Raw genomic sequence first — 22,436 nt, 5'->3', positions numbered from 1 at the left:
GCTGTAAGAATGAAATATCAGAGATGCCTCAATATTGACCTTCTAAGGGTGAGGAGTGACATCTACACATTCATTATAATCATTCTGCTATGCACAGTCATTGGGGTTAATTATTAGCCATTTTTCTATACACAGGTTGGGGTTAAGTTAAATAAACAAAATCTCACATGTTCCAATAACTTTGTACTAAGGACAGTAAGAGGAGCCCAAAACCATATGCAACGTATCCTCATCTTACCCCGTGCTATAGAGCACAGGTTACATGATGCATTGCAAAAAGGCTAAAACATATTATAAAAATATTCTACCCGGATGACTAAGAGACTTCCCAAAATACATGTGCACCGAGTTCATGTATCAACAACCATCTTGTCTTCGGGTATCTCCACTAACTACAGAGTGTAATACTGCAGATTTAAGACAATCCCATATGATATTGTGAACAAAAATGTGATTTCTGATATAAAGCAAATAACTGACATGTAACTTATTACTGCGAATACCTCTGGTTTGTGATGTATGTGTAATGGTGGCGGACTTACCAAAAGGCGAAATCCAGCAGCCAATACACACAAAGTAAATTATGCAATTGTTATGTTAAGTTATGTCTGTGCCTAGGATGTGGCTGCAGTACCGGGAACAGCCTCTAGCATATGAGTGGAGCTGTGTCTGTGCAAACTGTGATACCAAAAAGAAGGTCACAACCTCCTATAGACCATACAGGGTCTTGTTTTACTGACTGACCACAGTGCCAAGGATAAAAGTCCTTGCATCATAATACATAATGCAAGGAGTCCTTAATTCGCAACTAAATAATAGAAGTTTGGTGTTTAAGGGGGAAGCAGGATGCAAAGAGTCTGACTGACCACACCGCTGGGAACCAATGACACGGGACACTGCACAGTCCTTCTTCATTCAGGGACTGACCACAGCCATGTTAAATGTCTCTAATTGTGAAAGGATGGAATAAATGTAAAATTCATCATGGAATTACGTTATAGAATCGTAGCCGATTTTATCCTACAGATAGAAAAGGAGAAAGAACTGACACAATGAGTGAGGCTTGTAAAGCTTTTATCCAATTTTAGGATATTGATTCTCCATCACATGTAAACATAGAAAACTCGCATTGCTCAGGGCTTCACAGTGCTCTATCGCCCTCTAGAGGTGAATAAATAAAGTGACTTGTGTTATGTGAATTTTGGTTTATTAAGTTCTCCAAAATTTGTGCAAGTAATAAAAATATTACATAACTTTGGGCTCTATTCACACCCAAATTGTACGCTCCATCGAAGATCATCATAAATGGCAAAAAAAAGTCCAACCAGTAGCAGCATTTTTTGCTGTGAAGTGCCAGACACCTGGTTGGCTGTCAATGGTGTCAGTCATGTAGCAGATCTGGCCCGGCCATCATATTCACTGCTCCTATGAGGAAGGGAGATGTGAACAGAGCCTTAGCAGGCCAGATTTCTGCATTCATGACTTCCCCATGTATTTCCATCTCACACTGTACACAGTCTTATATACATAAGGAAGGTTTCCTTACAGTGAAATGAGATTATCCATAACCAAATTTACAGCTCAAGTCCTTTTACTTCACCAAACAAAGGCAGCTCTTTCCCGTAACATGCGCACCCCGAACCTCTGCCATTCCCGCTGGTAGATCCATAGCTCCTGCGTCGTGTCGAGACAAGAAAGGACTGCGCCCCCTTTCCATACGATCACTCGTGGGTCCATATCCTAGAGGGAAGCATATGCAATCATCATGTATGAAAGGGTTAAGGTGATTTTTCTATATAGCAAGGTAAAAATGTTTATATCATGCCAACTTGATCTATGGGCTTTCCATGTGTCTTGTATCACAATTCACTCACTTTGTAGTTGCTATACCAGACACAGACAGTGAACAAGAGTGGCGCGGTTTCACAAGATAAATCCAAATGCAGAGGTCTGTATTGTCCGTGATGCGACGAGCAACACACAGGGGAAAACACAGCGAGAAATACATGCTCTACCTTAGGTCTTGTGATCACTTCTACGTTTTCGACCATTCTTCTGAAAGATGGAGGCATCTTATTGAGGATTCGATGCTGCAGAAACGGCTGCGCCTTGTGGAACATTAACCCCCCGCCGATCACCAGGATGGAGCTGTACATCTTCTTTTTTGTATCATCGGAAGCTGAAAGGAAATTTAAAACTCCTTTACGATTATCAATATAGTCTATAATGTTATGCAAACTGATCGCAATAGACATATATATTACTGTATTGTATAGAGTCTCCTGTATCCTATAGCACAATCATAGTGAGGACATAGTAAGTGTTGATGTGTACGTGACTTACTGCAGCAGTCGATGCTATGAAGAATTGCCTTGTCCAGACCCAGTGCCTTCCCTTCGAACTGAGACACCATGGTTTTCCTGGAGAATAAAGATGCAGACGTCTCCTCCCCATCGTTGCTGTGCCCCATGCCATCAGCTTGGGAAGGTCCTAGCTCCGATTCCATCATGTGCCCCCTTTCTGGATCCATGCCCTGGCTCCGCACATCGTCATACATGCTGGGTTTGGGCATGCCTTTCCGGTCTGCAGACGCCTTCGAGGACTTAAAAGTGTCATAATTACAAACCAAGTTAAGTATCTCTCTAAGTTGCAACAGTGGTCCCTCAAGGGGCTACCATGCCCAGAGAAGGATTAATATTAGGGACCCTCAATATGATAAAACAACAACATTTATGGCACAACAGAAAATGTGAAAAAAAAAAATAAAATAAGTCTTTGTAAGTTCCACAAAATGGTTAAAAGTTTTTTCTTTCAAATTAATGAGTTGTCCCAAGCTTCCGTGATACCCCCCTCCCACTGGACAGGCAATAACAATCTAATAGTCCAGAGGCTGGGACCATCACCAATCACGTCCCGTTCTTGCTAAATGAATGAAATGACTAAAAGGTCAAACATGTATCCTCACGCTCCATTCAATGCTAAGGGAGCCCAGCACTCCGGTATCTCCACCACTCCCATAGACATTGAATGGAGCGGCAGAACACATGCCGGACCTGCTGCTACATCTATTAATGAGAATGGGACCCCCATTCTTGTTCATTGGGATGGGGGGGTTGATCAGCTGGACCGTCTCCAATCAAATTGTTATATCCTATATTGGGGATAACAAAACTTAGGCCAATTCCTTTATAAAAATATGCTTTGCTACATTTTCTTTATATCACTTCACATTATATCCTAATAAAAGTGTGTAACCCCTCCAAGAATGAAACGGTTGAGGTCGGCAGCAGTGCCGGTGCGATCTTATGTGCTCACATCACATGTATCGCTCTGAGCAGTGTAATGCTTGGTCTTACTTGATCCTGTTTGCTTTGTGTTGCTAGCAGATAATGCTCGTCATGAGGATCTTCTGGGTCTCCCTGTGACCTGTGCTGTAAATGCGTCATTTTCTGACCCACAATCCCAAATGTAGCCGGATAGAACAGCGCCATCGGAGCCTGGAATATGACAAAACATCGGCAAGAAGTGGTCAAAATCATATTAAGGGGACTGTATGAGTTGAGATGAGAGGACCGGACGTTTATGTTCGGCTGCACGACACGGACATATTGCCGAATCGCTGGCAGATTGATGCCCATAGTAACTAGCCATGGCTATGATTGGCCAGGGGTGTCCCGTGGTCCAATCTGAATGAGAACGTTGGGTCCCTTGATCTCTATTTATGAGCAATTTTAAAGCCACAAGACAATTTGGATATTTTGAGTAGCAGCATGAGGACTGAGAAAAAGAAGGTGTTGTGCAATGCAAATTCAAGGATCTCCCAAAACCCGTTCTCTTTGTTTTTCTGTAATAATTCTAGTGCTTTTCCCGTGGTCATTCAATGGCGGAGGGGGAAGGGGGCTGATGAAGTGGAAGAAGTGATTGCTGATAGTCCAGGACAATTCACATTTAGGGAACTTCCAGCCAAATGCAGTCCTGAAAACCAGAAGTCCCAGGATCCACAGCCAGATAAGTATACTTTCTCTTTTTAGCCCCTACTATGGCCACGGTACATAATGTATGGATAAAGAGAGCGGACTAGATGAATTTATTAAAACAAATCTACATCAAAATCAAGCATGATAAACCAGGGACACTTACTCATAGACCCAGGCACCGTGACTGTGCTAATTTTCTTACATTTCTTTAATTTTGGCCTCCTTCCTTCTAAAATCAACTTTGAAAATGCTCTGAAGGTCTCAATGGAGCTTTCCCAGAGTCCCTCCGTTCTGAAGATTGACAGGCTGTTACACTGTTCAAGGAACACTTCCCCTCCCACTGTGTGAAATTACATCAGGCAGAGAGAGGGTGCTATAGCCTGTGAAGCAGGCTCATTAGCATCATTTTAAAAGTTGATTTCAGAAGGGCAAAGGCCATGGATAACAAATATAAGAAGAATACCACATTCACAGTGCCTGGATCTATGAGTAAGTGCCCTTTGGATGTTACAAATTTTACATTCGGGCTCGGTAGTTCTAAATTACACCTCTGCTGACATGAATAAAAATAAGTGAACCCTAAATGAACACTCGCTCCTACCTGAAGTTTTTCATCGCCGAGTCTCATTTGGTACAACAAGGCTGGAGAATCTGGATGCCGAACCTGAAACTCGTGATCCTGAAGTCCACAAATGTCCTGAGGAAAAAGCACATGGTTTAGGAAAATACCACAATATTCACACATAAACCTGTATTGTAAGAACTGTGGACACAAATGTGGTTATACACAGATATGTGGTCATAATGCAAATTTTGAAAGGGCACATGGAAACGCTATACAATATAGATAGATAAATCGGGAGAGGATCTTGCGAGGTTTATATAACTTTCCTCAACAAACCCAGTGACCCTGAACTTAAACGCAAGTATGAGAATTTATCTTAAAGGTAGATCCAATGGTAGGTTCCTACTACCGAACTCATCTTTATACTATATGTGGCTAATATAAGAGTTTCGCAGAACCTAAGAAAAACGTATCTCTCGTTGTGAAGCCGGAGTTCTGCTCACACTTCACAATCAGAAAGCTGAAAAGAAGATGAGGGGGAATCGGCCACGGATACAGGGGCTTTGAGTAACCTTTGCTCCTGCTCCGCAGTGCGGCTGCTCCACGCTCAAGTAGTCGTGAACAATAATTTGCATAAATATAAGTTATGTTATATTATGCATTTTCACATTTTATACTTATTTGGAGATCCTCATAATAGTACTTTATTTTATTTTCTGCAGATTATTGTGATTTATATGCTGTGAAAAACTCCCATCAGTTGGACGTTTCCTCCGTGCTGTCATTATTTATTCCTCGTTGAGCCTTCATACGTTGTCTGGGTTATTTTTACCAAAATGCACGAGAGACTATGGACTATGACATGCATTACGATTGCGATAGTGTGAACAGGGCTCTCACTATCATTTCTACCACATTATGATTGTGTTAGTGTGAACAGGGCTATAAATGTTATTTCTTGCATGGAACAGAGCAATACCATATTTGATGAGAGTGGACCGTGCTACACATTATTACTGTGAGGAACCACAGGGTATGCGCAGTAATGTGGTGGCATCTGTTAGTGGGGATGGCTTGGGCACTAACCATAGGCCACTCAGTAGACCTTGGAGTTGCACCTTGTAAAGGGATGCGCTTTATTTTTTAAAGCAGTCTCCCCAGCCTTAGGTGCACATATTAAGTATAGACACTGACATTTGCACAGCCCCAACAGTGGGTCCTTCTTACTATAGCCTTAACTCTTTATGATGCTGGTTCAATCCCCTTCAGCTGCCTTCAATATTTGGGTTTATTGATATGCTCAGCCCCTTTGAGGAGTTCCAGGAATACAAAATAATATGCTCATCATAAAGGATACTATAATAACACACTCTAATTCACTGTTATTAACAAAAATACAGGTGTTTCACAGACAAGTCCAACTTGTCTCCACCAGCCCTGGTGACACTATTTCAGATGCCCCTAGACACAACAATGTAACTTCTGACATAGAGTCGGCAGCATCTTTGATTCCTGTGTGACTCTGTGCTGCTGAGTTTCTGTGCCTTTCCGCTGTGTGCATGTATTCACTTCCCCTGCACGGAGCTCAGAGACTCTGACTGACCACTTCCTGCCAGCACATGGTGAGCAGAGAGAGAAGCTACAAGCTACAAGGAGATAAGTGATACGGGGGAAGGGGGAGGCAGGCACATATCTTTGAGAACAGAGATGTAGCAGAACTGGCAGTTTAAAAGTCTGTCACAGCCTCTGCCTGTCAGTCTCTGTGTAATAGGGATCTCATGCATCTCATCTTCTCAGATCGGTATCATCTCTCCTTTTATGTATCAATGTGTTAGTACCATGTCAGAAGCCAGATGAAGGTGTATATAAACGTTATACCCTGATAATGTCACCACACAGAACTAGATGGATGATACAGTAATGTGATATAAATATTTCAAAATTTAAAGGGGTATTCCAGGTATAAGCATAATTCATATGCAAATGGATACTCAAAATATAAGCTAATGTGTAATTAGTTTTGCTCCCCTTTGCAGAAAAATGCTGGTGACATAGACTGTAATGAAGAATTAAAATGCTACTGGCCCTTTAATCAGTCCGTTAATTTCCTCCGCGCGGTCCGTTGCAGAACAGAAGATGGCCGCTGGTCACATGTCCACATCACATGTCCTGCACCTGCCTGGGCAGGTCATGTGATCACCGCTATGTTAGGCTGTAGTCGGTTGGTTGCAGTGCATTCAGTATATGGTCAGTGTTGTGGTGATGGCAGTTACACATCATTACTATGGTAACAGTGCAGGAAAACCTGTTACATCATCACTGTTAGCAGAGCATAAGAGGGAGGAGGAGTTACTGAGAACTAAAGGATCATGGGACTTGTATTTTCCAGTGGCGGCCATCTTGGTGATAACTCCACCTATTTTAGAGAAGCCATAAATTTTGTAAATCATAAAATCAAACTATTTAAGCTCCGTTTTGTTACTAATGACATTGAGTATTGTTGTATTCAGTTATTTACATCATCATGGGTTTTTGTGTCAGACATTCATATTCCCGGAATACTCCTTTAAGAATTTCACGATGCAAAAGGAAGGTGATCCCACCTGGTCCAGGTGAGTGTATGTCTCTTTAAGCTGCTGTAAGAGTAGACAGTCCAGAGTATTGGTGAGCTGACACTCTCGGTAGGGAAATCCTGCTCTCTGCATCAGCCAGAAGAAACAGCGTGTGACATCAGCTCCACCATAGGCAAGACACAGTCTGCAAACAGACACAGTAATATATACATAACTGAAGGATGTGTGAAGATATTATGCCAATTCACTGACATCACAACATTTAACACATTCTTATGTTTCAGTTACATGAACATGTTTATACAAGCTGTGTGCTGGTCCCTGGTCCCCTTTTCCAGCCCAAATGCAAGTCAATTAAGCAATCCCTTCCTTGGTTGACCTTGATGGACAAGTGTCTTTTTTCAACCGTATAAACTATGATACTATGAAAACAAACTTCATAGGTATAAATAGTCCTGTAAGTCTCAGGCCAGTCACAGCTCTACTGTCCAATACTGACAGCATTCTGCAAGTATAAGTCAGCAGAGCTAAAGTCAGGTCACCACATTTAGTCCTACAGTTTGGGACTACTCTGTGCAACGGTTTTCACCTATGTCTTAGAGGGGCATCCTTAGGGCGCGGTCACACATTTCACTTGCAATGTGTGATGAAGCACAATGCTATCGGAATGTAGAGGGGGCTTGTGTCTACCGCTTCCAATGCAGATGCAGATGGTACCAGCCCTTCCCCGTTCCGATTGCATTGCGCTTCAAAACACATTGCTAACGGAATGTGTGACCACAGGTATGATTCTAGAAGGGCATATAGGATGCTCTGATAATCCTGCAGGTACCTGGTGTTTCGATGGGATATACCATCCTCTACACAGCAAATGCTGGTCTTTTGATCTCCAACATCAACAACACATGCACTGGTCAGTCCACTGCCATACACAGCGCAGACTGACTCCTGATGGACTATCACACCTAGAAGACAAAATGCATTTCTGTAAATCATTTGAAAAGAATGTTAATCTTCTGTTTTCTAAACCTGTATTGTTTCCTTGGTCGAAGATCATATTTGTGTAATGGCTGGGTCATTCCATAAACGACTACAGTAGATTCTTCTCTGGAAAGTTAAAAGGTACATGAACATGAACCGCTCAGATTTTCATGTAGAATCTGCAGTGCAAAGAGAGCACCACGAAAATCAAAGGTGGAAATTTTTATATCTGCAGCAGAGTTGATTCTGGATAATGGCTACAGATTTTTTTTAACTCAACGAAAAAAAGTTAAAGTAAAACAACAACCTGCAGCCAAGATCTCTTACTCAGTTTTAGTTTTTGTACTTTTGTTCATTCAGAAGTGCAAAAAGTCTGAGAACCCACTGTGCTTGTACTAATGGACGTCACACGTGATGCAAAAGGAAGTGATGTCCCGTAGTGGTCAATGATTAGCCAAGGTGGATCATGTGACCTACCCCTGGTAACTCTGACCCAATGAAAGTGCTAAAGACTGGAAGTACAGGAACTATGCAAGAAACGGAGCACGGCAAGAACACTTAGTATTTTTGGCCCACCACATTATTTTGCAGAATTCCTGGAAGACTCCCTTTTTAACAGTTTGGTAGAAAAATAAAGTTAATTAAAGCCATAAATCTACCTGAAAATCCAATCTTCATTAGGATCATATTGACCATCTCTTTCACGTGCTGTCTGTTATATATGTCAGGGATGAGTAATATACAGCGGTAATACTGTGTGTAACAAAAAACAAGCAAAAAGAAAAAAAGAAGTTGTAAAGCAGAGGACAATCTAATAAATAGCAACTAGGGTCAGGAGGCGCTGATATCTGCACATCCATATTACTAAATTAACGTTGAAGGGACTAGTTAGGGTTACATGCCCCCTCAATCTCAGAATTGGTGAAGGTCTCAATGGTCTGACCTACACAGACAATAACACAGTCTGTTCCTTTACTACTACAATATCTGGACCAAGGGTGACAAGGTGAGCAATGATCTCTTCAGTTCTGGTCTTACAAGCATTCAAGTCTCATCTTATACCACAGGGAATCTGCAACTAGCCATATGTGTAGTTTTATATGCAGACTAGTCAAAATGAATGGCCAGCAAAATACACATGACAAAGATTAGCTCTGTTATATGTAATGCAAGTATTGTGCTGGCAGGTGAACTCCCATTATAATGTATACATGGCTTCACACTGTGTATACAAAGGTGTCCACATCAAGAAACCTTGAACATGCATATGGATTCTGAGGTTATTGACACACTGCAATGGTCACTTAGGGGCCTGGGAAACATACTATATTACAATCCCATCTCAGGGTTGCCAACACATTACTAGACATGGTTAACGCACCTTCAAGTCTTTCAGCTGTATTTCTAAGAATTTTTGTATGACGTGTGACCAGATGACTTCCAGGTCTGTGAGGACGGCAGTGACGGAGCCTCCAGGTCCACCGTGAATATTTAGCTGGCCTCGTCGTATGGGATAGTGAATATCATACCTGTCAGCTGGATTCACAAATAGTGCCTGACAGAACAGAACAAACTCATCTTTAATACATAGAACACAATCAAAGCAACTATTTAGTAAGTGATCAGAATTTGTGACATGTATTACTCAAGAAATAGCAATTCTTATATATGACACATATATATGGTGTTCCTCTGAAATTGGTAGATATTAAATTGACAGCTTGGTCCTAAGGTTCTACTTTTCACCAAATTATATAATTGTAAAAATTACATTTTCTCAAAACGTGTAAAAACTTATAGTTAAAAGTTCAAAATAATGTTTTTTTTTTATATATATACAGTTAAAACTTAATGCCAATAATACAGGTTGAAGTACCTCTTCTCCTACAAAGTGTTCTTCATTGTGAGAAGTATTGGTCCATTTCACACCAGAATCATGATCTAATATCGCTGGTCTCATCTGTTTATTGTATGCTCTGGCCTGAAAAGGTAAAAAAAAGTAAGAAAACCTTTGATGAGTTTAATAAATCCATGTCTGATGTGCTCCGTTTTCCCTGCCTTGCTCTGTACTAGCAGTAACAGTGATTCTGTGTCCTGATTGGCTGAGCTGTTTGTGCACGTTCATGTGAATTCCCTGAATGCTACTTTAATCATTGCCCACAGCTGATGTCACGACCAGGAAGTCCCGCCCACTTCAGGAAAAGATGAGAGGGGTTTACAGATAGTCTCATGTATCTATTAGCCCTATATCTCAGGATAGGAAGAACCCAGCAACATGATATAACTATCGTAGGCTCTTTCCAGCTGTGCTAACAGCATTTTTGTTAGTAACTTTACAATTACTCTTTAAGGTTCTACAATTTTCTTGTTTAGTGTTTCAGTTCTTCCTACTTTTTAAAGTTCTCTACTTGTTGTCAGCGCATGGAAACAATCCTGCTTGCATTCTGGCTTTAACCAACCCAGGCAAGGGTTACAGTGTATTAAAGTCCTGATTATGATGTGTATTAGGCTGGGATTTTACAGAGCTGTGTACCAGGTGTATGGCTGAAAAACATATAAAAAGGAAAAAAAAATTGCTGTAGTTTTTAAAAGAAAGTCCATTTTTAATTAATAGCTGCACATTGTAACTTATAAAATAGCCTAACAAGCTATGGTGTGCAGATATTTTACATGGAAGGGCCATGGTGCAGCTGCAGAAGGAGAACACAGACAGTTTCAGGTGTAAAGTCCTAGCAAACTAGAAAAGACAGCGAATGACCCTAAAAAGAATGAAGCTGCTTATAACCACTTCAGCCTTCAATACTGCAACTTACTCAGTACTCAGCAGAGGAAGCAGAAACATCTCTGCCAATAAAGGACCCAGTGACCCCCTTGATAAATATTCCCAGCAGAAAGCACATGCAGGTGAGGGTCAATAAACTGCCCATAGGCCAGTAGAAATAGAAAACCCTATTTTGAACACTTACCTGCTCAGGAACTGCAGGGATCCGTCTTGTCCCATTAGACATCTTTTTGGACCAGATAGCTTGATCCACCATTTTGAGACCATTTTGTCTCTGTTCATTGCTTTCTGGCTTCTAAATAACAAAGACACAAACAAGACAATAACAATGACCATTTGTATTGCTTGATCTTTTTGACTTTACAGAAATTTACTGCGCTCACCCCCTCCTCCTCTCCCCGGCGCAGACGTGTGCCCACCATACTACTGTACGGCAGGCACAAATTAATGTGAATGTAGCATTGTTCTGCATACTGTGTTTTCAATGAATGTAGCCAAAATATTAGTAGTCAACTGTAGTAACTCGGCACTCATACAATGCATAAATTATTTTATTGATTAAGTCAATGGACCTTCAACAGTCCCGGATTGCAGGGGGGGGGGGGATATAGTAGGAAGAGAATTAGCTGGCCTTGACTGACGCTGTGGATTGCACAAAAAAAGAATTTATTCATCATCTCGTGCCGACTTACTACAGTTGATGGACTGATGGTCAGACTGGGGATGACATGACCAGGCTGCCATATTATGGACTCCATACAATAGTTTTTTTTTACTGACACTATCGATCTGTCAAGCATACATTGAGTCCGTCTCTGAGAAGCCACTTGTCACAGGAGTAAGTTTGTCCCGGCTGCTTGTGTCTCCTGGCAATAACATGAGGGATCGCTGCTGGGTGGGTGTCTGTAGCTCTGCCGATGCGCAAGGTGCTGGATCCAGGGTGTATGACTATAACATAGTCGCTCTGTATATGCTGCAAAACACAACACAGAAATTATTATAGCAAATATATACAAAGCAAATAATCTGTCAAAAAGTGGAAACAAGAGAAAAGAATGTTTGGTCCCAGCACCCATCAGCTTGTTATTCCCTCCCCTATTGATAGGGAATAACCTGAAAGCATCATATAACCCCTTTAGGGTGCAGTCACACGTAATGATAGCGCTGCTAGAGTACTTCGGTGGGTCTCGGCCCAAACGCACGTGCGTTTCTATGGAATCGCAAGCGATCAGTAACCAGAACCCCATTGTTTTAATGCAAGACACCTGGTTCTGGTTATCGATCGCCTGCTTTTCCATAGATACATATGCTAGCGCTGTGCTTGTTAACGCATCGCTAGTGGCAAGTGTGACTGCACCCTTAAAGTAGAACATGTGTGATAATCTGTTATATTCACACTATGTTGTAGCCCTCAATTGCATGAATATGTCCTGACATATCCCAATATATGCACTTACACTGGGATAGGCCATCCTGTGCCTTCCTGAAAGGGAGGAGTGGACATCAGTGATTGGCAGCTTCCAAAGTTCAGGGCGTTTCCCCAGTGATGTATCTATCCTTATATGGACAGTGACATCACTGGGGACCACCAAGAGTGTTTGCTCAGCAGAGGCCGGGGGTGGATGCACTACTGTTGCATTTGTCCCCCTTAGGCTATTACGGCCTCCTCCGAGCATCTTTCCATCCTGTGTTTTCCACAGTATACAACATATACACTGCACAGGACACAAAAAGGAGTCTGCCAGTATGTGAACAGGAAACGTTATACAAATACACCAGGAACTTCCCTGAAGTGTAATACGCTGAACGTATCGAGAAAACGAGTGGTGTGACCGTCCCCTTAGTGTGTATCCCTTAAACACCACCTATATTTACATGAAGATTTCCCATTTTAAACGAGATTTATCATTTTTATGTATTGTGAACGAAACCTTGAGAATGCTGTAGCTACACTGATGCAGAAACATATCTTGTTTAATCCCTGAACAGGTGGTTTTGCCCAAAAAACTATAAAATACAGGACCTCGGGAAAGTACATAAAAGCACTGCCTTATCTGTGCAGACAGGACTAATCAACCTGAGCTGGATGACTCATACACAGCAGCTGGGGGATGGTGCAGCGATTGATTACTTCTGTCTGTCAGGGACAACACAGTGATGACTTATTCTTGGCTTGCGCTTGTCAGAACAAGGCTGAAGCAGTGCATAATTAGGGTGAGGAGAAGCGCTGAGCAGACACAGAAGTGACCGAGCCTTGTTGTCATAATTTTATAATTGTTTTTTCAGCAAAACTACAGTTCAGGGATTGAACAAGATATGTTTCTGCATCAGTGTAGCTACAGCAGTCTCAAGGTATATTTGCTTCATAATGTATGAAATCAAATGATTTCCTTTAAAGGGAATGTCCAGGATTAGTAAAACATAGCTGCTTTCATCCAAAGCAAGCAAAGAGCAACACAAACGCCAAGCGTGGATGCGGCCTCAGGCTGGTGCACAGAGTTGCAGCTCAGCCAAATTCATCTCAATGTAAGTGCAATACCAGATAAGCCACACAGACTGGTGAAGTGATGTTTCCAGAATGTTTTCTGCTGCTGGACAATCCCTTTAAAGGGAACCTGTCACCAGGGACCTCATTTTTCACTAAAGACAGATTGTAAAAGCCCATGACACCTGCAGTGCAAATCTGCCTCTCTGCCTTTTCTAAGCATTTGCATTACGATATAATTGTGTGTTATAACTTACTCCTGCATCCTGACAAAATCCCGTGGTAGTCACAGGGGCTGGACTTTGGTTTGCATGCATCTCAAAAAAGAACATGTGACTTGTCTGTGTTACCCACTCCTCAGAGCTTGGCCCCCACCTTTGTGCTCCTGTACAGCTCCACCTCCTGCTTCTTCTCAGAGGTCACAGCCTGGTCAGCTGACATCAGTGGGGGAGGGAGCAGCTGTACAGGAGCACAAAGATGGAGACAGCCTGCAGCTCAAACAGGTCACATGTTTTTTGAGATGCATCCAAACCAAAGTCCAGCCCCTGTGACTACCCCAGGATTTTGTCAGGATGCAAGAGTAAGTTATAACACACAATTATACAGTGATGCAAATGCTTAGAAAAGGCAGAGAGGCAGATGTGCACTGCAGGTGTCATGGGCTTTTACAATCTGTCTTTAGTGAAAAATGAGGTCCCGGGTGACACGTTCCCTTTAAGGACAGGAGCACCTATGTTCCCAGAGCACTCTGGCCTCTCAGAGACCTTGTATAAGAGTGAAGACACAGTCGCCTTGCCCTCAGGACTGTAAGGAGCCGCACTGGGATGTGATATTATGGTGGAAGAAATCTAAAAACTGATTTTGCACATAACAACCAATCACACAGGAGGTTCTGTTTTCCAAGGCAGAAGGCAAATGAAATCTGCGCTGTGATTGGTCACTATGTACACTTCATACATGTTTATTCATTCCAGTGTGGTTGTCACAGTAATGTTTGGTTGCCCTCCACCACCCCCGTGTCTGTGCAGTCACCTCCTGCAGGGGTTCAGGGATGGCTGCCGGTACTATAGGCCGCTTCACCCCGCGCTGCTCCTTCTCTTTCTCTCTGCCGTTCTCCGGTTCCGTTTTCTCAGCCTGTGTCATAGCGGCCACCTGGTTTCTGCCGCTGCGCATGCGCGACGGGACTGCAAGGGCGCTCCAGTGGCCACCAAAAACCTATCCCTGGGAAAGCGGACAAGCAGTAGCTATTCCTGGGTGACAGCTCGACGTTGTGACGATGGATGCGTTTCAACTACAGGAGCCAATCAGCGGCTTCCACCTCCTGGGTCACGTGACCAGGATATCCGTAATACGGACAGAGACTGAGTCACCATCTGGAGGAGGCAAAACATGGTGTATATCGCGAATGGTGAGAGCAGCCTGCTGCGTATACTCTGCCTATACGGGACACAGTATATTGTGGAGGCTTTCTATTACATACAGCTTTGTATGGGAGTAGTAGTGTTATAGGGGATCTGTTGAGATTATATGGATTTAACCCTGTAACAACCTACTTATTCACATTCTACGACCTACTTAATTTCAGATTCAAAGGTCCAAAACTTTATTATTTGGTTGTTGATGTTGCTGAGTGAGGGCTTGGTTTTCTGAAGTTCGAGTTGTGTTTTTGACTGGCGTCACTTTGCGGTACATAATAAATACTGAGTTACTAGAGATCTGACCCGGACATACTGCCAAGCAGCCAACAGGGCAAATTGATGCCCGCAGCAACTAGACATGGCTATGAATGGTCAGGCGGCCGAACCCAAACCCCTCCATCTGGTCCGATCATCTCTAATACCGTAGTAACCTTTTCTATCATGGGGATTTGTTGTCACACTTATTATGGCTGAAAGAAGGTTGTACCCCTCCTCTTATTGTGCCCAAATAGAAGAATATCCCCACTTTATTATTCCAAACTATATAATGACCCTTCCCCTTGATGTCTAGATGATAGAGATACACTTTAGTATTAGTTATTGTATGTGTTCACCCATCCAGTCATTAATTCTTTAATCTTTGCCTTTAGGACAAGTGCTGGACGGCCAGCAGAGATCTCCATGGCGCCTCTCCTTTATTACAGACCTCTTCTGGGGAATTACAGACTTTGTTGTCTTGTTGTAAGTAGTGGTCACTACAGATTTATCTTCATTTACTTCACTCATTTATTTTCACGTTTCAGTTATTTCTTTGATATCAGATTTCTAGCATATACTGATCCATATCACCAACCATAAGTTTCAATTATGCACACAGAGCTCTCAAAGGAAATCTACCATCAAAATCCATCATGATAAAGCAAACACCTACACATAGATCCAGGCACTTTTAACATTATGCTAATGAGCCAGTGGAGGGTTGTTAACAGAGCTCCTCTGTGCTGTAGATTCACAGGCTGTTGCACTGTCTCTCCACACACACACACACACACACACACACACACACACACACACACACACACACACACACACACACACACACACACACACACACACACACACACACACACACACACACACACACACACACACACTGGGGGTCATTTACTAAGGGCATGAATCCCGTTTTTCCGTTGGGTTACTGGAGTATTACCGTTTTGCTCCGAATTTTCCCTGAATTGTCCCGGGTTTTTGGCGCACGTGATCGGATTGTGGCGCATCGGCGCCGGCATGCACGCGACGGAAATCGGGGGGCGTGGCCGAAAGAAAACCCGATGGATTCGGAAAAACCGCCGTATTTAAAAAAAAAAAAAAAAGTGACACTTGCTCACCTGCACCCACGATAGCTTGGTGAACTCCGACGGACTTCAGCGCAGCAGCGACACCTGGTGGACATCGGACGCACTACCTTAGTGAATCGCCGGAAGACCTGAATCCTCAACAGAGAACGCCCCTCCCCAGAGCCCTTCAGGCTCATTAGCAACATTTTAAAAGTTGATTTTTAGAAGGAAGCAGGCCATGGATAAGAAGTATAAGAGCATTCCCACAGTCACTGTGTCTGCATTTATGGTTGTGTCTGGATCTGGTTTATCATTCTTGATTCTTTATTTTGATGGTAGATTTCCTTTTAAGACCTTGATGTCCCAGGATAGTATAATGAAAATCTTGTGAAATGCAAATGTCTTTTGCACAAAAAGATGAAGAATTGTAGGTAAAACGTTTTAATTAATAACTTCATCTTCAGCTTTCAGAGTATGATTCGACCTGACCTGACCAGAAGGGGATGTTCAAGCTCAATGTCCAGCTCTGGATATGATGATGGAAGAGGGTAATGTGATAGTTGTTTCCAGCACCGCTGTCTCTAAAGTTATATTCACACGAATGTTTGGGGGACGTATATATGGCCAATATACGTCCCCCATACATAGCAATGGACTCTTGGCGCCCAACAGGAGCGGTATGGTGCATCACGCGTGCGGCACCGTACCGCTCCGTACCCCGTAGAAAGATAGGACATGTCTTATATTTCTCCGGAATACGGCACCGTGCACCATATATTCCTATGGAGAGGGGCTGGGGTGCGTTTTAACACTCATGTTTACCATGTGTTTGGCTGGATTGAATCTGTTTTGTTTCTGGGATTGTAAACGGCTGTATTAACATTTTCACAGCTGCTTAAACCAGGCATACGCAAGGTATACATGCAAAACACATGCGTTTTCAGTGCTTTTAAAAACGCACCAAGAATGCACCCTGTGACCGCACCCTAAGGCCCAGTTCACGTCTCCATTAAAGGGGTTATCCAGGTTTTAAAAATTTCTTATGACCGGGCTGGGGAGGGCTATTTAAACATAATAAACATGTACTCGCCTCCTCCGGCGCCGCCGATGTCCCGCGCCGCGGTCCCTTTCGATCCGTGCCCCTGTTTGTTTACAGGGGCACGGAAGCCGCGCACAAGAAGCTTCCGGTCCGGGATGTGGCCGGCTCCTCCTATACGTCCCTATCTCTCAGCGTTGTAAGCGCTGGGAGATGGTGTCGGATGGGAGCTTCCGGCCAACCGGAAGCTCCCTGTGCGCCCTTGTAATGAAACCGCGCACAGAGAAGACCAGCCACGGCGCGGGACATCGGCAGCGCCATACGAGGTAAGTACATGTTTATTATTTTTAAATAGCCCTCCCCAGCCCGGGCCTCAGTTATTTTTAAAACCCGGATAACCCCTTTAAGTCTTCACTTATTTGAATCTGTTATTTTCAGCCATACTTTATTTTTTGGTCAGTACAATCACTGGGACACTAAATTTATATTTCCGTGTACAGGAAAATGTTACTTTCCCGTGATGTTACCGTATATACTTGTGTATAAGCCGAGTTTTTCAGCACAAAAAATGTGCTGAAAAAGGTCCCCTCGGCTTATACACGAGTCATATAGGAAAAAAAATACTTAAAATATAATAAACGTATATACTCTTCCTCCGGTGGTCCCGATGTGCAGCGCTGCTCCCCCGTTGTCCGCGTGGCTCGTCTTCAGGCTTCCGCGCCCGTCTTCTTTCTTCTGCAGGGCGCCGCCATTGTTCTTCTCCCGGGCGGCGCCTAGTTTGACGTCAGCAGCGGTGCGTCATACTAGGCGCCGGCCGAGAGAGAGAGAGCAATGGCGGCGCCCGGCAGAAGAAAGAAGACGGGCGCGGAAGCCTGAAAACGGGGCAGCAGCGCTGCACATCGGGGCCACCGGAGGGTGAGTATATACGTTTATTTTTTTTTTTAATGCTGGGGCAAGCTGTATACTACTGGGGGCAGGCGTATACTACCGGGGGAAGGCTGGGCTGGGCTGTATACTACTGGGGGCAGGCTGTATACTACTGGGGGCAGTGCTGTATACTACTGGGGGCAGTGCTGTATACTACTGGGGGCAGTGCTGTATACTACTGGGGGCAGTGCTGTATACTACTGGGGGCAGTGCTGTATTCTACTGGGGGCAGTGCTGTATTCTACTGGGGGCAGTGCTGTATTCTACTGGGGGCAGTGCTGTATTCTACTGGGGGCAGTGCTGTATTCTACTGGGGGCAGTGCTGTATTCTACTGGGGGCAGTGCTGTATTCTACTGGGGGCAGTGCTGTATTCTTCTGGGGGCAGTGCTGTATTCTACTGGGGGCAGGCTGGGCTGACTGTATACTATAGGGGGCTGGTTGGCTGTATACTGGGGGGGGGGGTCTGTGACCAATGCATTTCCCACCCTCGGCTTATATTCGAGTCAATATGTTTTCCCAGTTTTTGGTGGTAAAATTAGGGGTCTCGGCTTATACTCGGGTCGGCTTATACCCGAGTATATATGGTATTTATTATTCCATGCCATGTACTGGGAAGCAGGGAAAAAATTCCAAATGTGGAAAAATTGAAAAAAAACTGCATGTGCGTCATGTTCTTGTGGGCTCAGGTTTTACGACTTTCACTCTTCGCTCCAAATAACACTTCAACTTTATTCTTTGATTCAGTACGATCGCGGTGATACCAAATTTATATAGGTTTTATTGCGTTTTAATACAATTTAAAAAATTAAACAAATGTGTACGAAAAAGGAAAAAAATGTTTGCCATCTTCTGACGCGAATAACTTTTTCATACTTTGGGGTATGGAGCATTGTGAGGTGTCATATTTTGTGAAATGAGCCTACGTTTTCATTGCTACCATTTTGAGGACTGCGCGACATTTTGATAACTTTTCATTACATTTTTTATGTCGTGTAAAAGTCGCATTTCGGACATTTGGGCGCCATTTCCTGTTTCGGAGGTCACCGCCGTCAATAACCGTTTTTATATTTTGATAGAACGGGCATTTTGGGACGCACCAATACCTAAAGTGTTTGTGATTTTTACTATTTATTATTATTTTATATCAGTTCTAGGGAAAGGGGGGTGATTTTTTTTTAAACTATTTTTTTCACTATTTCTTAGACCCTCTAGCGTACATTAACCTTAGATGGTCAGATCGTTCCTACCATATACAGGCAGTCCCCGGGTTACAAACAAGAATAGGTTCTGTAGGTTTGTTCTTAAGTTGACTTTGTATGTAAGTCGGAACTGTATATTTTATCATTGTAACCCCAGTCAAAATTTTTTTTGGTCTCTGTGACAGTTGGATTTTAAAAATGTTGGATTGTCATAAGAACCGGAATAAACAATAAATCTTAATTACAGACACCTGTGATAACTGTTATAGCTGTTTATTTTAACCTAGGACTAAAGTACAGTAAATTACCAAAATCTCTAGGGGTCGTATGTAAGTCAGGTATTCTTAAAGGACACCTGTCATCAGGTCTGTGTCACTAGTCCTGTCACTACTACCTGTTGGAGCAGCTCACAAGGATCCCATCCCAGCCTTTATCTAGTTATTTCATACATTAATCATTGTAAAATCATCTATTCTTTATTATGTAAATGAGGCTGGTCACATGGTCAGAGGCAGTGATGTCACCCCTGTTACCCCTCCCCTCTCCTCCCCCTGCTCATGTCTGTGTGTAATGTATAGTAAAGCATGGCTAGTGTGAGTGCTGCATCTGCTGACATGCTGCATCCTCCTAATATACAGGTGAGAGACACAGACATCAGCTACACATGTACCTGACATGTTCTGCTATACACATGGCTGCCTGGAGCTGTTGTATCTTTCACACACACACACACGCACGCACACACATGCACACACATGCACACACAGGCTGCAGGGGCGTGGCCACCAGCAATACTACTGTATCGCAGTATATAGAGTTTTTGCAGGTTATTCATTACAATGAGCCACTGACTCATTGTAATGAATATGCAGAAACCTTTCAGCCTTGTGTCAGACGAAGACCCGAGGCTGTCATGGCAACCGATCGCCGCCCCCCGATGACGTTCGGGGAGCGGCGATTGGAGGTAACATGCAAGCACTGACCACGAGTGTTAGCGATGGGTCTTTGCTGCGATATGCAGCAAAGTCCATCTTTGTACGAGATACAGAGATGGACGGATAAATCTGTCACAGAGCGTGAAGGGGTTAATACATTTTAAAATATTAAAACCTTGTGTACAAAAAAAAACAGCTTTTCCATCTTCCATGATGCTAATAAGTTTTTCATACTTCTGCAGCAGTCATCTGTGTAAGGTTTTGTTTTTTGCAAGAGGAGCTGACGTTTTCATTGCTACCATTTTGTGGACTATACAACCACTTTTTGATCACTTTTTAAAAACATTTTTATATGTTGCAAATTGGTGTTTCTAATTTTCCGTTATGGGGTTCAACACCATGAATAACTATTTTTAGATTGCAGGGAAAGGGGGGTGATTTGAACTTTTAGGTTTTATTATTATTATTTTTATTTTTATTTTTTTTACTATTTTTCAGACTCCCTGCCGTAATTTTGTCCCTAGGTCATGTGATTGATCCTACCATAAACTGTGATAAATTAACTGTATTATGGCAAAGTGAAAATCACACATTCTAATAGATCAGCTACAACAAGGGTCTTACAAAGACAACAGATTGCCGCTCCCAGTGATTTTGGGAAGTGACAATCAAAGGGTTATATCGACATATGTTTATGCCTAGTTATATATCCAAACACGTAATTTACCTGTGCCCTTCCAATGCATTGATCGGAAGAAAAATGTATTTTAATGTAGTTTTTTTTTTCCAGCAAATCACTAATGTGGGTTGTTTATTGCAGTCCTCCTGGATATCCACGTCGTAGAATGGGGCGAATCAACCATGGCGCCGGCCCAAGCCCTCCGCCAATGGCAGGAGGTGGATGAGGAAGGTATGCAGAAGTTTAGCTTTTTTTATGCCGTGGATAGGCCAGAACTTTTGTTCATGGGAAAACCCCTTTAATGGGTAAAGCACGGATCTCCATAGGCTCACTGTAAAGCGCGTCACCGCAGGATGATTCACATCCCTAGGAGATAGATGGAGATAAAAACAATAGTAACAGGGAAATTGATACATTCATTAATGGAGCATATGGGACACTTACTAGAGTGACCCTTTAAGTTGTTGGATATTTGATGCTCTTTATGTTCCACAATTTATTTATTTATTTTTATCTTGTAGGTAAACGCCTGCTCTCGGTAGCAGGCAACTAGAGAAGACCATGCAGCAGTAAAAGAAGAAACGGGAAGAGCACATCACGCCGCTCATGGTTTTTCTCTACACGTGCAATGCTCTGCAGCCGTGCAGACGTATGATGTCACGCCGGGCAATCCTCACCCAGGATCCAGTGCGACTGATGAAGCAGATGTAAAACTGTACATGTACTGTCTGTAGTACGCAGTGTCTTATAAGCAGAAGGGGTGATTTCTTTGCTGTAACCCCGTCTTAACCCCAAAATCTGAAGTTGGTTCTGACGATGACTCTGGAATCCGTCAACAGCACAATCCCAGTTTGCACGTCGTATAATTTATTTCACGGCCTATAGCGGTTTTACACATAGGACTTGCCAGCGCTATAATCGGTTCTGATCTATTCTATATATCTTACTGCGCCGCCATTCTACTTTTGGAACTTGGCAATCTTCTAGTAGAGATTTGTATCTCTTCATGTTCTGAGCTTTTCCTATAGATATAAACGTATTTATAGTAATGTACATGTTTCCTATAGGAATTGTGTACATGACCTCACGTAGTAGAATAAATCTCATGTTATACAATATTTTTGTCCCCTTTGGATGACATCATGTCATTGTGTCTTTCATATCCTTTTACAGCTGTAAATAAATATTTGTGATAAAGGTGAAGGTGACTTTTATGATGTGTTGTACCATTCATGATATCCAATAGATGTCTCATGTGTGTTCTTATTACTTTTTTTTGGATCCCACCACCCCATTTGAAAAGTGAATGCCAGCAGCACTGACTTCAGTCTAGAGAGCCGGGTACCAGGAGCCATTGCCGAAGCTCATGCAACATTTGCTTATATCATTTTGCCATAAATCCTTTCTATGAGAATACCCTATAATTTATTTGACAATTGGATGAAGCCTTTTAGAAAAATCTTTCATCAAAATCAAACATAATTAACCAGGGACACTTTCTGATAGATCCAGGCACAGTGACTGTTATAATCTTATAT

General features: G+C 42.8%; 2 protein-coding genes across 3 annotated transcripts; one reads left to right on the top strand and one right to left on the bottom strand.

Moving 5' to 3' along the window:
• Positions 1-1,057: 1,057 nt before the first annotated feature.
• ACTR8 (actin related protein 8) lies at positions 1,058-14,659 on the bottom strand. 2 transcript variants are annotated; one of them, XM_072126707.1, is made up of 13 exons: positions 14,396-14,659; positions 11,681-11,851; positions 11,063-11,173; positions 9,973-10,077; positions 9,478-9,651; positions 8,756-8,849; positions 7,948-8,080; positions 7,146-7,299; positions 4,579-4,674; positions 3,357-3,497; positions 2,344-2,602; positions 2,016-2,179; positions 1,058-1,740 (listed from the first exon to the last, which is right to left on the bottom strand). In XM_072126707.1, the coding sequence occupies exons 1-13, from the start codon at positions 14,534-14,536 to the stop codon at positions 1,597-1,599; spliced, it is 1,887 nt and encodes a 628-aa protein (XP_071982808.1). In that variant the 5' UTR covers positions 14,537-14,659; the 3' UTR covers positions 1,058-1,596. The 2 variants fall into 2 exon arrangements, with proteins under 2 accessions (XP_071982808.1, XP_071982809.1); XM_072126708.1 differs by lacking the exon at positions 14,396-14,659 and adding an exon at positions 13,621-13,723.
• SELENOK (selenoprotein K) lies at positions 14,654-22,101 on the top strand. The gene is made up of 5 exons (XM_072126714.1): positions 14,654-14,771; positions 15,432-15,522; positions 16,586-16,669; positions 21,040-21,129; positions 21,420-22,101. Exons 1-5 carry the CDS (start codon positions 14,753-14,755, stop codon positions 21,421-21,423), a joined length of 288 nt encoding a protein of 95 aa, XP_071982815.1. The 5' UTR covers positions 14,654-14,752; the 3' UTR covers positions 21,424-22,101.
• The last annotated feature ends 335 nt before the right edge of the window (positions 22,102-22,436 follow it).

This window comes from Engystomops pustulosus, chromosome 10 (assembly GCF_040894005.1).
Source record: "Engystomops pustulosus chromosome 10, aEngPut4.maternal, whole genome shotgun sequence".
Taxonomy (NCBI): domain Eukaryota; kingdom Metazoa; phylum Chordata; class Amphibia; order Anura; family Leptodactylidae; genus Engystomops; species Engystomops pustulosus.
Note: the sequence above shows the minus strand (reverse complement) of the source record. Positions and strands in the feature narration are given on the sequence as shown.

What these genes read in the sequence shown, in the direction of transcription:
- ACTR8 (XM_072126707.1), bottom strand. Translation starts at nt 14,536, where the DNA reads ATGCGCAGCGGCAGAAACCAGGTGGCCGCTATGACACAGGCTGAGAAA. An exon ending in ATATCCCATCGAAACACCAG is followed by an intron (nt 7,300 to 7,947) that starts GTACCTGCAGGA and finishes GTCTGTTTGCAG; the next exon opens with ACTGTGTCTTGCCTATGGTG. An exon ending in TCATAGCATCGACTGCTGCA is followed by an intron (nt 2,180 to 2,343) that starts GTAAGTCACGTA and finishes ATTTCCTTTCAG; the next exon opens with CTTCCGATGATACAAAAAAG.